This window comes from Carcharodon carcharias, chromosome 19 (assembly GCF_017639515.1).
Source record: "Carcharodon carcharias isolate sCarCar2 chromosome 19, sCarCar2.pri, whole genome shotgun sequence".
Classification (NCBI taxonomy): domain Eukaryota; kingdom Metazoa; phylum Chordata; class Chondrichthyes; order Lamniformes; family Lamnidae; genus Carcharodon; species Carcharodon carcharias.
Genome location: NC_054485.1, coordinates 41,048,822 through 41,064,272, shown reverse-complemented (window position 1 = coordinate 41,064,272; position 15,451 = coordinate 41,048,822). Strand labels below are relative to the sequence as shown.

The window sequence follows — 15,451 nt, the reverse complement described above, 5'->3', positions numbered from 1 at the left end:
CTGCCTTGATGTCAAGGGCAGTCACTCTCACCTCACCTCTGGAGTTCTGCTCTTTTGTCCATTTTTGAACCTAAGGCTGTAAATGAGGTCAAAAGCTGAGTGACGCTGGGAAACCCAAACTGAGCATCAATGAGCAGGTTATTGCTAAGCAAACGCCACTTGATAGCACTATTCATGACCCCTTCCATTACTTTACTGATGATGGAGAGGACCCTGATGGGGCGGTAATTGGCTGGGTTGGATTTGCCCTTTTGTATACAGGACACACCTGGGAAATTTTCCACCATGCCAGTGTTGTAATTGGCCAGGGGTGCGACTAGTTATGGAGCACAAGTCTTTAGTACTGGAATATTGTCAGGCCCCACAGCCTTGGCAGTATCCATTGCCTTCAGTCATTGTTTGATATCATGTGAAGTGGATCGAATTAGCTGAACACTGGCATCTGTGATGCTGGGGACCTCTGGAGTGGAGCGAATGCTACCCGAAGCAAGGTAGGCAGACAAGCCTTGAAGTTCCAAACGAAATGCAGCTCGCCAGGTGCTCGTTGCTTATGAACAGTTGTGAAACTCGTTGGCGTGGTGCCAAGATGATCCACCAGATGATTTTGGTGAGCAGGGCTTATAATGAGATGCTAAAGTATTGAAATTAAGTTCCCAATGTGCGGTGGTGGGAAACGCGGCCCGCCATTTGCATATGGAACCGATGATTGCAAACTGGTTTCACGATGGTGTAAATCCACTTTTTGGCTCTCTTGCCAAATTGTCCACTCGTGCCTTCCATGATGCCCACTGCCAAAAGGACCGAATGATTCCGCCCTGCGTGTACCGCGTTCATCACTGAAAATTTGTATTTTATATTCTGATAATAACTATTATTTCTCTTTTCAGATTTAAAACTGAGGTAAACTATGACACCTTGGAAGTCCGAGATGGGAGATCCTATTCCTCACCTCTGATAGGCCTCTACCATGGTACTCAAGTACCTCAGTTCCTGATCAGCACCAGCAACTATCTTTACCTTCTGTTCTCTACTGACAAAAGCCACTCGGATGTTGGATTCCAAATTCGGTTTGAAAGTAAGTCACTTAGAATTTCGATACACAGCTGCAAATCCTGGATGGTGGATTGATTACAGCCAAACAGCCTACAACATCAATGATTGATCAATGCTCTGCGTTTTACCCATGGGAACATTGTTATGTCTTGAACATAGAATAAAATCATGCATTGGTTACAGCACAGACAGAAGGAGGCCATTCAGCCTGTCATGTGTGTGTTGGCCCTCTGAAGGAACAATTCAACTCTTGCAGCTGTCCCCTACCTTTTTCCCATAGCCCTGGAAATGTTTCCCTTGCAGGTGACGATCCAATTCCCTTTTGAAAGCCTCAATTGTCTTTGCCTCCACCACACTCAGGCAATGCATTCCAGATCCTAACCACTCACTGTGTGAAAAAGTTTACCCTCAGTTTGCCATTGCTTCTTTTGCCAGTTACCTTAAATCTGTGCCCTCTGGTTCTCAATCCATCCACCAATGGAAACAGTTTCTCCATATCTACCCTGTCCAGACCCATCATGATTTTAAATACTTCTATCAAATTTGTTCTCAACCTTCTCTTCTCCAAGGAGAATAGTCCCAACTTCTCCAATCTTTATGTAACTGAAGCTCTTGATCACTGGAACCATTCTTATGGGTCTTTTCTCCGCCCTCTTTAATGCCTTCGCATTCTTCATAAAGCATGGTACCTAGACTAGGTGCAATACTCCAGTTGAGGCCAAACCAGGATTTTATTCAGGTCTAACATAACCTCCTTGCTTTTGTACTCTGTGCTGCTCTTGATGAAACTCAGGATACCATAAGCTTTATTAACTCCACTCTCAACCTGAGCAGATTTATGATTTAATCATTTAATCATTACTTCAATGGTTTATGCACAAATACACCCAAGTCTCTCTGATCCTGCAACCCCTTTAGGGTTGTACCTTTATTTAATATTGTCTCTCTGCATTCTTCCTACCAAAATGAATCATATTATACTTCTCTGCAATAAATTTCATCTGCCATTGGCTGCCCTTTCCTCCAACCTGACTATGTCCTTTTGAAGTTTTTCACTATCTTCCTCTTGGTTCAAAATACTTCCAAGTTTTGATTCATTTGCAAATTTTGAAATTGTGCCCTGTACAGCAAGGCCTAGGTCATTAATGTATATCAGGAAGAGCAGCTGTCCTTGTTCTTTTACATTGCCATCCTAAACCTTCTGTTACAATGATCACTGTCCAATAAATGCTCTCCTACTGACTTTTGATTCACTTGGTCCACCTCATTCCCAAGGATCAGGTCCAGCAATATCTACTTTCTCATTGGACTGAAAACATACTGGTGTGGAAAGTTCTTCTGAACATACTCTAGGAACTATTGCCCCACTCTGCCCTTTACACTACCACGATCCCAGTCTATATTTGAATAATTAAAGTCGCTCATTATAACTACTCTATCAACATCCTGGGGGTTATCAGTGACCAGAAACTGAACTGGACCAGCCATATAAATACATTAGCCACAAGAGCAGGTCAGAGGCAAGGAAACCTGCGCTGAGTATCTCACCCCCTGATTCCCCAAAACCAGTCCACCATCTACAAGGCACAAGTCAGGAGTGTGATAAAATACTCTCCAGTTGCCTGGATAAGTGTAGCTCCAACAACGCTCAAAAAGCTTGACACCATCCAGGGCAAAACAACCCCCTTGATTGGCACCTCTTCCACAAACATTCACTCTCTCCTGCACTGACGAACAGTGGCAGCAGTGTGTACCATTTACAAGGTCCACTGCAGAAACTCACCAAAGCTCCGTAGGCAGCACCTTCCAAGTCCATGACTGCTACTATCTAGAAGGACAAGGGCATCATATACATGGGAACATCACCACCTGGAAGTTACCCTCCAAGCCACTCACCATCTTGACTTGGAAATATATCACCATTCTTTCACTGTTGCTGGATCAAAATCCTGGAATCCCCTCCCTAACAGCATTGTCAGTGCACCTGCACCACAGGGGCTGCAGTGGTTCAAGAAGGCAGCTCACCACCACCACCTCAAGGGCAGTTAGGGATGGGCAATAAATGCTGGCCTAGCCAGCATCGCCCACAACCTGTAAATGAATAAAACATTCTTATACTTCTCTGTAATTTCCTTGTAAATTTGTTCCTTTACATCTTTCCCATTATTTGGTAGTCTTTAGACTAACTGAGCAATGTAATTGCATTGTTTTTGTTCCTCAGCTCTAGCCAAATAGAAACTATCCTTGACCCTCTGGGACATCCTCTCTCCCTCTCTCTCTCTCTCTCTCTCTCCAGTACTGCAATGTTCTCCTTAATCAATGCTAGCACCCCTCCTTTATTTGCTTTCCTATCTTTCTTGAACACCTTGTATCCAGGAGTATTTAACACCCAGCACTGCCCTTCTGTGAGCCAGATCTCTGTTATTGCCACAGCATCATATTTCCATGTGGCTATCTGTGTCTGCACTTCACCGATATTATTTACCAAACTCAGCACATTCACAATACAAGCACAGTAATGCCAGTTTAGACTTTATTACTTTCCCTCTTACACTGAACCTATCAGTTTCCTTTCTATTTCTTACTCTAGTACTGTTTGTCTCTCCCAATGTTCTTTGCACCTAATATTATCTCCTGGCTCCCACACCCCTGCCAACTTACTTTAATTTTCATGAATAGCCATCCTTCGGTGACTACACCACAATATATCTGTTTCTCCCTCTTGAATACATAGAAAATGTTAAGATCTTCCTCTGTCAGAATTGCCTGCTTGTGAGGACTGATTGCTGTAATCCTTGTTAAATCCATTTGCATGCAGGTTAGGTAATTTAAAAACTGATGAAATCCAGTTACCTGTTTTGCCATGTTTATGATACAGTTAAGGTTTAGCCTTCCCAAGATTTTTAACTTGTACTTAGCACACAGAGGCAGTTTCCAGAAGAAATTGTATACCCTGTGCATTGGAAGTTGCACTAATTGAGAATTGGGATAATAAGCTTAAGTTGTACGAGACACCCAAGTTACCAATGGTACAATACAAATAAACTCAGCACAAAAGGCATTAAATACATCCTCTCTGAAACATATGTCTTGCACAGTACAATTAACTACAAGACTGACTGGGCAAAAAAAGACTTTAGATTTTTGAATATAATGATATCTATGAGTAATTACTTTTTGTTATTTGAGCTGAGAATTTGGACAACACTGGTAAGGGCACAATTGTACATCTCCAATGCCCTGAAAAGATGGAAGTATTGTGAACTGTAATGAGGAAAGTAATACACTTCAAGAGGGCGTAGACAGGCTGGTGGAATGAGCAGACATGTGGCAGAATAAACTTAATGCAGAAAAGTGTGAAATGATACATTTTGGTAGGGAGAATGAGGGGAAACGATATAATTAGATGGTACAATTCTAAAGGGGATCCAAGAAGAGAGAGAGACCTGGGAGTATATGTGCACAAATCATTGAAGGTGGCAGGGAAGGTTAACAAAATATTTACAAAGGCATATGGGATCCTAGGCTTTATGAATAGAGGCTTAGAGTACAAAAGCAAGGAAGTTATGAACCTTTGCAAAACACAGGTTTGCCCTCAACAGTAGTATTCTATCCAATTCTGGGCACTAGGAGATTTTACCTCTTGCTTAGTTTTGGAGACCACAAATTATGATTGACACAACCTCATACTAAATCCAACACCTTTATTGAGAATTTTAAACAAAACAGCTTCAATCAAATCATACAGTTACCCCTCAAGTGGTTAATCTGAGATCATTGTTCATCACCTAAGAATGATCTTAGGCTGAGATCTTCCTGTTTGGTCCACCAGGAGCTCTTCCCATTGAAACATGTTGTGTCTTCTTTCTTCTGGCACTCTCCATCAATAAGTATTGTCTGTCCTCCTCCTAAAGCCCTCTTGAATGGGACTTTCTCAGGGGTTTATATACAGAATGCAGCTTTTGAAAGAGCTCATGCACAATCTCCTTCGAGATGCAGATTGGTTAGTTGGGTGCATGTGTGGCAGTTGGTTATTTAATGTATTCTCAAGTTGTCTTCCATTGGATTAAACACTTAAGGACTTTGTTGTGATTACCTATCTGTCTTCTATCAGTTTACTGTGATTTACTGTTCTATTTCAATGTTAATTGTCCTATTCAATTCAGCAGTATATCACTGCAATTAACATGTGTTGATGTAATTAACAAGTATCGCGCCTAATTGGTTTCCACATAACAAACATTGCCCTTAACTTAAAGAATAAAAATAAAAAACTGTAGGTGCTGGAAATTCAAAACAAAAACAGAATTACCTGGAAAAACTCAGCAGGTCTGGCAGCATCGGCGGAGAAGAAAAGAATTGATGTTTCGAGTCCTCATGACCCTTCAACAGAACTGAGTGAATATTGGGAGAGAGTTGAAATATAAGCTGATTTAAGGTGTGGGGGGGGGGGGTTGCAGTTGGGGGAGAGAAGTTGGGGGGGGGGGTGGTGTGATTGTAGGGACAAGCAAGCAGTGATAGGAGCAGATAATCAAAATGTCACAGACAAAAGAACAGAAGAACACAGAGGTGTTGAAGGTGGTGATATTATCTAAACGAATGTGCTAATTAAGAATGGATGGTAGGGCATTCAAGATACAGCTATAGTTGGGGTGGGGTGGAAAGACTAGCAGGGCATAAAAGATTTAAAAATAATGGAAATAAGTGGGAAAAGAAAAATCTATATAAATTATTGGAAAAAACAAAATGAAGGGGGAAGATACGGAAAGGGGGTGGGGATGAAGGAGGGAGTTCAAGATCTAAAGTTGTTGAATTCAATATTCAGTCCAGAAGGCTGTAAAGTGCCTAGTCGGAAGATGAGGTGCTGTTCCTCCAGTTTGCGTTGGGCTTCACTGGAACAATGCAGCAAGTCAAGGACAGACATATGGGCAAGAGAGCAGGGCGGAGTGTTAAAATGGCAAGCGACAGGGAGGTTTGGGTCATTCTTGTGGACTGACCGCAGGTGTTCTACAAAGCGGTCACCCAGTTTACGTTTGGTCTCTCCAATGTAGAGGAGACCGCATTGGGAGCAAAGAATGCAGTAGACTAAGTTGAGGGAAATGCAAGTGAAATGCTACTTCACTTGAAAGGAGTGATTGGGCCCTTGGACGGTGAGGAGAGAGGAAGTGAAGGGGCAGGTGTTGCACCTTTTGCGTGGGCATGGGGAGGTGCCATAGGTGGGGGTTGAGGAGTAGGGGGTGATGGAGGAGTGGACCAGGGTGTCCCGGAGAGAATGATCCCTATGGAATGCCACCAGGGAGGGTGAAGGGAAGATGTGTTTGGTGGTGGCATCATGCTGGAGTTGGCAGAAATGGCGGAGGATGATCCTTTGAATGCGGAGGCTGGTGGGGTGATAAGTGAGGACAAGGGGGAACCTATCATGTTTCTGGGAGGGAGGAGAAGGCGTGAGGGCGGATGCATGGGAGATGGGCCGGACACGGTTGAGGGCCCTGTCAACGATTGTGGGTGGAAAACTTCGGTTAAGGAAGAAGGAGGACATGTCAGAGGAACTGTTTTTGAAGGTAGCATCATCAGAACAGATGCAATGGAGGCGAAGGAACTGAGAGAATGGGATGGAGTCCTTATAGGAAGCGGGGTGTGAGGACCTGCAGTCGAGGTAGCTGTGGGATTCGGTAGGCTTGTAATGAATATTGGTGGACAGTCTATCACCAGAGATTGAGACAGAGAGGTCAAGGAGGGAAGGGAAGTGTCAGAGATGGACCATGTGAAAATGATGGAGGGGTGGAGATTGGAAGCAAAATTAATAAATTTTTCCAAGTCCCGACGAGAGCATGAAGCAGCACCGAAGTAATCATCGATGTACCGGAGAAAGATTTGTGGAAGGAGGCTGGAGTAGGACTGGAACAAGGAATGTTCCACATACCCCATAAAGAGACAGGCATAGCTGGGGCCCATGCGGGTACCCATAGCCACACCTTTTACTTGGAGGAAGTGAGAGGAGTTAAAGGAGAAATTGTTCAGTGTGAGAACAAGTTCAGCCAGACGGAGGAGAGTAGTGGTGGATGGGGATCGTTCGGGCATCTGTTCGAGGAAGAAGCTAAGGGCCCTCAGACCATCCTGGTGGGGGATGGAGGTGTAGAGGGATTGGGCGTCCATGGTGAAAAGGAAGCGGTTGGGGCCAGGGAACTGGAAATTGTTGATGTGACGTGATGTGATGTGCCCTTAACTTGTAGCTGGCCTGTTAACCCTTTCCCTACCATGTGAATGTTTTAGAGAGATTGTAGAAAATATTTACAATAATGTTTCAGGATGTTAAATGGATAGATTGGAGAAGCTGGGTTGTCCTCCTTTAGAGTAAAGAAGATTGAGAGGACATTTGACAAAGGTATTACAAATCATGATGGATCTGAGCAGAGTAGATAGGGAGATTTTTTCCCATTGTTGGTAGGGATGAGAACCAGAGGACACCAATTTAAGATAAATGGCAAAAAAAAATACAAGGTTGACATGAGGCAATTTTCTTTTATGCAGTGAGTGATTAGATCTGGAAGGCACTGCTTGAGAGTGTGGTGGAAGCAAATTCAATTGGTGCTTTCAAAAGGGAATTGGATAAGCACTTGAAGAAAAAGAATTGTTGGGTAATGCGAATGGACTGGAGGAGTGGGACGAGCAGAGTTGCTCTTGCAGAGTCCTGGCAGGGACACAACAGGCTGAATGGCCTCCTTCCATGCTGCAAGCATTCTATGATTCTGTGATTCCAGTGAGCTGCCCTGCTCATTGCCTGTCAGTCTTTCCAGCTCCATGAGACACACAGAAACTTACCTGACATGTTCTCTCTGCAGCTCTCACCCTTGATACTTGACGTCAGGTGAACTGCCTTGCAAAAACAAAATTGATGTGCAGTGCCAGATTTTGTAATCTTATAACATCATAGTGCCGCTGGCCAAATCATTCTGTTCACCTTTGAATACTAAAATTGTAAGTTTTAAAATGGACAACACTATTTAATTAAACAATAAAATTAAGCAGATGAAATAGGCAATGGCAAAAGGATACTATCTGGAGGAAGGTGTGAAAGGGATTTGTTTTCAGCTTTTGAAATTCCTCCTCTTTTATAATGAGGACCTTGGTGCACCGATATCTTATATACTTCTTCAATGCACAAGTTCATGGAACAAACTCCAGGATAGCAGAACCTCTTTGTCTTCTTTCCAACTCACAGGTGAATTAGTGGCCTATTCCCCTACAGCTTTACAGATATCATGGTATAATGAAATCTCTGATTTACGCATCAGTTTTCTTTGTCAGAACTGCATTTCAAAGATACAGTACCATTTTGATATAGAACAATAATGTCATCTCTCCTAATATTATTCTATAATTAAATATGATCTTACAAAATTCTGAAAGACAGTCATGAATAGTTTAAAATTCTGTAACAAAAAGCCCTCACTGTTGAATGTTGATGTCGCATTTATTTTGATTATTTCAGTGCTGCCTCCTATTCTTTGAATGTGTTCACACTCAATGCCATCTTGTTATGTGAACCAAATCAACAGCCAGATTGACGGTATCTGTTTCAAAGACCGTAACAGTGCCTATTTTCATTTTGGGTACATCAAACATTTTTATTGCAAACATAATGGGTCAAGATTGTAATTTTCATCACAAGCGTTAATAGAACAAAAGACTTTCTGCAAACTGATGATATTAACCTGTTCAAAAACACAAAATCTAAAGCATTAATTTCTGGTAATATTCTGTTGGCACTGAATTACTTTCAAGCAGAATCTTTCTTCAGCAAATAGGTCTGAATAACATTCTTCAGATTTAGCAAGACCTTGCTTTGGCATCGTTGTCCATCAACTTAGACCATAAAGAAATGTTGGCATTTTGCTTACAATTAGCTTTGTGTCCTGTTAATGACAATCTGGTTCATTCCAGATAATTTCAAATTAATTAGACAGTGATGGCTTATCAGTAAACTGTTTTTAATTCTGGTTCATTGATTACATTTTCAGCTGTAAAACTACAATCTGATTCTTGCTTGGATCCTGGAATCCCTGTGAATGGTCAGCGCAATGGAAATCTCTTATACATCGGATCTTCCGTGACCTTCAGTTGTGATCCAGGATACACCTTAAGTGATGATGAAGCTCTTGTCTGTGAACCCAATTATCAATGGAGTCGTGCTTTGCCCAGCTGTGAAGGTATATCTCGCATTTTCATAGATATGTTGCTGGAGTGATCAAAATCTCAGAGAGCGCTTCCATGAAAGACCATATTTGCCATTGCCATTCTTAGCTGGGTGCAAGGGAAGAGGGAAGGAAAATGAACAGAAGAGGGAGGATCCTTTCCACTTAAATTCATCACCTGCAAAGCTGACTAAGCAGTGATGTTGATGACAGGGATACAATTACTTATATATAGGACTGTTCTCTCCCTCCCTCTCCCTCCACCCACTTGATGTGGCAGTTTAGTGGTTTGGGGCTGGGAGCAAAGGAGAGAATAAGTGTGATATGGCTGTTAAGAATCTTGAATTATGGTAATTTTTAACAATTCTTTGTGTATTGCTGATCTAAGACTACATATTGCGGAGTGATAAGATGCATAGGTGCAACTATGTCGCGTGTGAGTTCACAAATCTCCGTATTGTGGAGCAGAAATGTGAACTTACCAAATGATGAGCTTTGACAGAGGACACTTTCCACAGCTCTGTAGCACAGCTCTGTACAGTTGTTCATGGCTCTGCCAATAGCAGGGGCATGGAAGTGCATCGTATTCCTTTCTGCTCTTCGTGAAACAGTTGCTATGGTGGGTAGGGATTTATTTTTTAATGTTGATTTTGTATTGTGGTAAAATTTTTATCTTGAAATTTGGTTCTATTCACATACATTAGCTCTCCCTAAATTGCTCATCAATGAGGGTGCTGAGTCTTTTTAGTAGTTTTACCACAGAAAATTGAACACTTCTTGAAGGCCACCTTTCAGGGAGATGATGGTGTAATGGTAATCTCACTGGACTAGTAAACCTGAGGCCAAGGCTATAATGGTCTGGGGCATGGTTTCAAATCCCACCATGTCAGCTGTTGGAATTTTAATTCAATTAATAAATCTGGAGTATAAAGCTAGTGATGTTGACCAAACAACTATCATCAATTGTAGTAAAAACTCATCTGGTTCATTAAGGGAAGGAAATCCGCCATCCTCACTTGGTCTGGCCTAAATGTGACTCCAGACCCACATTAATGCGGATGACTCTTAACTGCCCTCTGAAATGGCCTAGCAAGCCACTCCGTTAAAGTGCAATGAAGGATAGCTAACAAATGTTGGCCTTGCCAGCAATATCCACATCCCCTGAAAGGATAAAAAAAGTACCTAAGGATTTAGCAAAAAAGAATGGGTGCTGATATGCTCGTGGTGTCAAAAATATAAAGATTTTGTAAAATGTATGTTGCTGAATGCATAATTTGGGTTTAATTACTCTGTGATTTACTCTATGCCCAAAATGGCAAAAAATAAAATTCAATCTACAATAAGTTTTAATGGGGATGCCTTTTTCACAGGAAATGTTAGTTTGCACATAAACAAAGTTTTGATTAAATTTTGAATTGACACATTGAGGCACATTGAGTAAATGCAGTAAAGTTGTATCCTTTAAATTAACATTGTCACCAGTGCAGAGCATTTATAAACCTTTTAGGTTAGTAATTATCAAATACTGTGAACTCAACTTTCTTTATTTTTAGCTTTGTGTGGTGGTTACATCCATGGATCAAGTGGAACCATCCTATCTCCTGGGTTTCCTGATTTTTATCGGAATTCTCTGAATTGCACTTGGACAGTGGAAACATCACATGGCAAAGGTAGCATTAATGTATTTGAAGAACCTGTGGAAAATGTTAGAAAATCCAAAAAAAAAGAAATCTGTTGATTGTATAAGCCAACATCCTGCAGGATATTGAGGCTAGAAATGACTGTGTTAATATGAATAGTTGAACATTTAGCTTGGCTCAATTGGATTTCTCTGCTGTTTTATTTTATATAGTTTTATACTTCCTTTAAAATAGTAGGAAAATAGTAGGAAAATGTGTGAACTATAGGGCTACTTAAGTCACTAATAGTAATTAGTAGCCTATTTTGTCAGAGGACCTGCCACATTTTTGTTAAAGGAGCCGCATTTGTTTCAGTTTATCTGTCTGCTGTACATGATCTCTCACCAGAACTCAGCTTGTACAAGTGGTTTTACATTGATGTACTGCCCCCTACAGTGAATTGTACTTCCACCAAGTAAAAGCAATCTTTTCAACATATAACTGATTCAATCTGAGTGACCCAATTGCATTGGTGATCCAGGATTTTCTGAACCTCCTTATTCCTGCCAGGTTTCTACTTCAGACTTAAAAGTAAGGAACTGGATGCCTTCACTTTTAAATTATGGTATGCACAACGTTGCAGTCTCCATTTGAATAGCAACAGGGGAGAACAGTATTTGGAGATGGCCTCTTACTGCTTTTCCACTGGGACTATTTTGCCAGTGTAAAAGGGGTGTAAGTGGTTTTGCTAACAGTTGGCACTTCTATTTTAATAATAATAATTGTGTTCTCTTCATTGGATGGGACATTAAAACATTGGGTTGAATTTAATGGCCATGGCATTGGTCCTGTCCACCAGCTGGAGAGCCAGTGACAAATCTGCTGTGACCATTTTTGAGATCTCCTATAGAATTAAATCCCAAGCAGGCATGTCTCTGCCTGCCATTGGGTTCCCAGGCTCTTCTGGATGAGGATCCTGTCTCCAAGAGCTTTCGGTCAATTAGATAGCCAGCAGTTCAGTCCTGGCAACAGTGGTCACTGCTGGTACTGCAGGAGGCCCAGGAAGAGGAGCACAGGTAAATGGGCAGCCTCAGTGGGGCTAGTCAGGCAGAGGGTCAGCAGCAGGGCCCTCCATGGGGCACTGGGTGTCTGAAGAGGAGTGCCTCCTCCATCCACCCCTACCACCATGAGCCCGCAATCGGAATATCAACAGCGAGAGAAAAATACCCATGACTGGCCTTTAATTGTTCGTGTAAGGGCCTTAATAGGCCTCCAGCTGACCTCAACCGTCTCTGCCTCTGACTTACATGGGGAGTGATGGGCTCTCCACTCAGCATCTTTTGCCTGATTCGACAGTCCTCCTCCCCCCACACCCCCCAAGCCATCTCCCAAGCGGGGACATTAAATTCTGCTCATTGAGTGCAATGTTTTTGTGCCTGTAGTAAATGGGAAGGCACTTAGTGGTGGTTATGTGGTGCCTGCCCAGAGGAGTTGTCATGGAGTACGATCAGTGGTCACTCCTCATTGTAATACAGTTGAGGGCTGCCACTGCAAAACATGCACCCCGTAGATAATTCACCCATTCAAAGACTGGAAATCAGTCAGTGCAGCCAATAACCAACAGATAATGGCTGTATCTCAATTAAGAGGAGTCTTTAGTGACACAATTAGAAAGGAGCAACATTGTGGTGTGGTTAACTTGATTTGAAGCAGCAACTACATAAGACTTCAGATCTGATAAAGTGGAAAACATGAAAAAAATCTCCAAAAAGCACCATCCAGCTTTCAAGTAGCAGCTGAGAATCCCTTTAACTAATTTTGCAGTGTTCAATACAATTCACAATTTGTCAGATACTGAAACGGATCATGTTCACATGTAGCAAGGCATGGACAAATTTCATGCTTGAGTTGATAGGTGGTAAGTGATATTTGCACCACACAAATGCTAGCCAATGACCCTCTTGATGAGAAAGTCTAACCATCTCCCCATGACATTGAATAGCATTACCATTGTTGAATCAACATCCTGAGGGTTACCTTTGACCAGAAACATAATTGGACAAGCCATATAAATACTGTGGCTACAAGAGCAGGTCAGAGGCTGGGAATTCTGCAGCATGTAATTCACCTTCTGACTGCACAAAACCTGTTGGCCATCTACAAGGCACAAGTCAGAAGTGTGATGGAATGCTCTCCACATGCTTAGATGAGTGCAGCTCCAGCAACACTCAAAGCTTAACACCATCTAGGACAAAGCAGCCTGCTTGATTGGCACCCCATCCAAAACCTTAAACATTCACTCCCCCCATTGCTGCTGCACAGTGACAGCAGTGTGTACCATCTAAAAAATGCACTGCAGCGACCTGCCAAGGCTTCTTCGACAGCCAGTGATTTCTGCAACCTAGAAAGACAAGGGCAGGAGATGCATGGGAACATCACCAGCCACAAGTTCCCCTCCAAGCCACTCACCATCCTGACTTGGAACTGTATTGCTGTTCCTTCACTGTTGCTGGGTCAATATCCTGGAATTCCCTTCCTAACAGTACTGTGGGTATACCTACACCAGGAGGACTACAGCGATTCTAGAAGGTGCCCCACAAGAGCCTTCTCATGTGCAATTTAGGATGAGCAGGAAATGCTAGTCTTATGAGTGAGGCTCGCATCCTTTGAAAGAAGTAAAAAAAAAACTGGGACAATGTGCCAAATCTCTTTCTGTGCTGTATAGTTCTATGATTCCAAATGTCTACCTGTTGATATGTGCTACCTACAGGTGATTGTCATGGCTAGCCACCGTTTGATTTGCTTTATTACTACCCTGCTTTTGCACACACAAGGGACAGTGGTGGAATGACAATCACTCGCCTTGTTTGTGTTTGCTGGAGCGGGGGCGAGAATCATGTGACAGGAATTTGAAGGTATAAGATGCTTCTGGGTGCGCACAAAAGCACCATCTGCTTCCTGAAGTTCATTGTCTGAGGTTGGAGTGGTTTTGGTTTTGGATTGAAGGTGGTGTAGGTTGAACAGTTCCCCAGCTCTTTTTATCCATTATCCCCACACACCTGTGGGTAATTTGCTAGAGGTGAGATACAGTGGCCAGGAACTTTAGGTCGGCGAGTGGGGGCATAAAATGATGCGGGATGATGCCGGGCAGAATTCCCAATGTCACCCCACGTCATTTCAATTTTCAGGTTAGTGGGGGCACAGCTGAATCAGCTGTGCACCCCCCAACCTTTCGACAGCATATTGAAGCCATTTAAAAAGTAATTGACATAATTAATGGACCAGCCCGTCCAACCTTAGGGTTGGTGGGCAGGCTGGGAGCCCTGGCAAGCTTCAGAAAAAGCATGAAACCTCATCCGCAGGGGGGATGAGGTTTCATGAGGGTTTTTAAAAATATAATAAATGTACGATTTAAAGTGATGGACATGTCCCAACTCGTGACAGTGTCACATGAGGGGACATGCCAGGGAAATTTTGTTCTTGCACCTTTATCATTTTTAAGTTTGGCGCCGATCTCCCTGGGGCAACACTTAGCCTCAGGGTGATCAGTGTGCTCTTATGCGCACATGTGTGAAAGAGGGCACTTTCAGCTGAGGGAACGACCTCCCCGCCCGCACAGGGAGTACATAGTGCTTCCTCGTGGAAGTCTCGCTGGGCGGGCCTTAATTGGCCCACCCACACAAAATGGGGACAAGCCCCCGATTGGGATCGCCAATCAGAGGCTCGCCTGCCCGCGCCCACTCCTGCACTCCCAATCACAGTCACAATGTTCCTGAGATCTCCAGCATACACTTTTCCCAGATGAGGGATACGGAGCTGTTCAGCCATGCCAGGATTGTATCTCTACCATGTCTCAGGATTTCGGGAAGGGTTTCCATCTGCTGCAGAGGCTTTGTTATTTTTTAGCTGTTGAATGGATTTTACAGCTTTGCTCCAGAGCAGGGTAGCGCCAGGGTGCTGTTTCGGTTCCTCTGATGGCACTGACAATTAGAATATTTACTTTTTGCATGTTGCTGTCAAAAGTAAATCTGCAATGTAAATGCAATTAAGATCCTTTCTCTACAGATATATTGCAAGACCATGACCAGTGGTGGTTCCAATAAACCTTAGTTGTCAATGTTATTCAATTTTGTTTATTTGCAACCAAGAATTTTTGTTTACTTGATCTTTGTTTTTTTTTTTAAATAGCTGCCAGTATTTCTGCCTCAAAGCTCAGAGTTTCAGCTTTGTAAAAAGGACTTTAATATTTCATAATTCCTCTTCACTGCTGTCTCAACTAACAAAGTGCAAAAGAACTTGCATTTATTTCACTTCTTCCCAAAACATTTCACAAGCAGTGAAGTACTTTTGGAGTGTATTCACTCTTGTAACATAGGAAATGCAATAGGTAGTTTGAGCATAGCAAGGCCCCACAAAGAGCAATGAGCTGATGACTAGATTTTTTTTCATGTTGATTGTGGGATAAATATTGGCTGCACTCTGGGGAGAACAACCGTGCTGTTTGTTGCGTTAGGGGAGGAGAGAGAAACTGAAACCTCGAATTCCCCTCCCTTACTGTTCACAATCAGTGTTGTGCTTTTGTGC

At 42.7% G+C, this 15,451-nt stretch overlaps 1 protein-coding gene across 1 annotated transcript in view; it reads left to right on the top strand.

Annotated features, from left to right (window-relative positions):
* csmd2 (CUB and Sushi multiple domains 2) overlaps nucleotides 1-15,451 on the top strand; it is a 736,338-nt gene that overhangs the window by 253,311 nt on the left and 467,576 nt on the right. Inside the window, exons 12-14 of the mRNA XM_041212915.1 lie at nucleotides 888-1,075; nucleotides 9,075-9,263; nucleotides 10,802-10,918. Coding sequence (XP_041068849.1) covers nucleotides 888-1,075; nucleotides 9,075-9,263; nucleotides 10,802-10,918 — 494 coding nt within the window. The remainder of the gene's footprint in view (nucleotides 1-887; nucleotides 1,076-9,074; nucleotides 9,264-10,801; nucleotides 10,919-15,451) is intronic.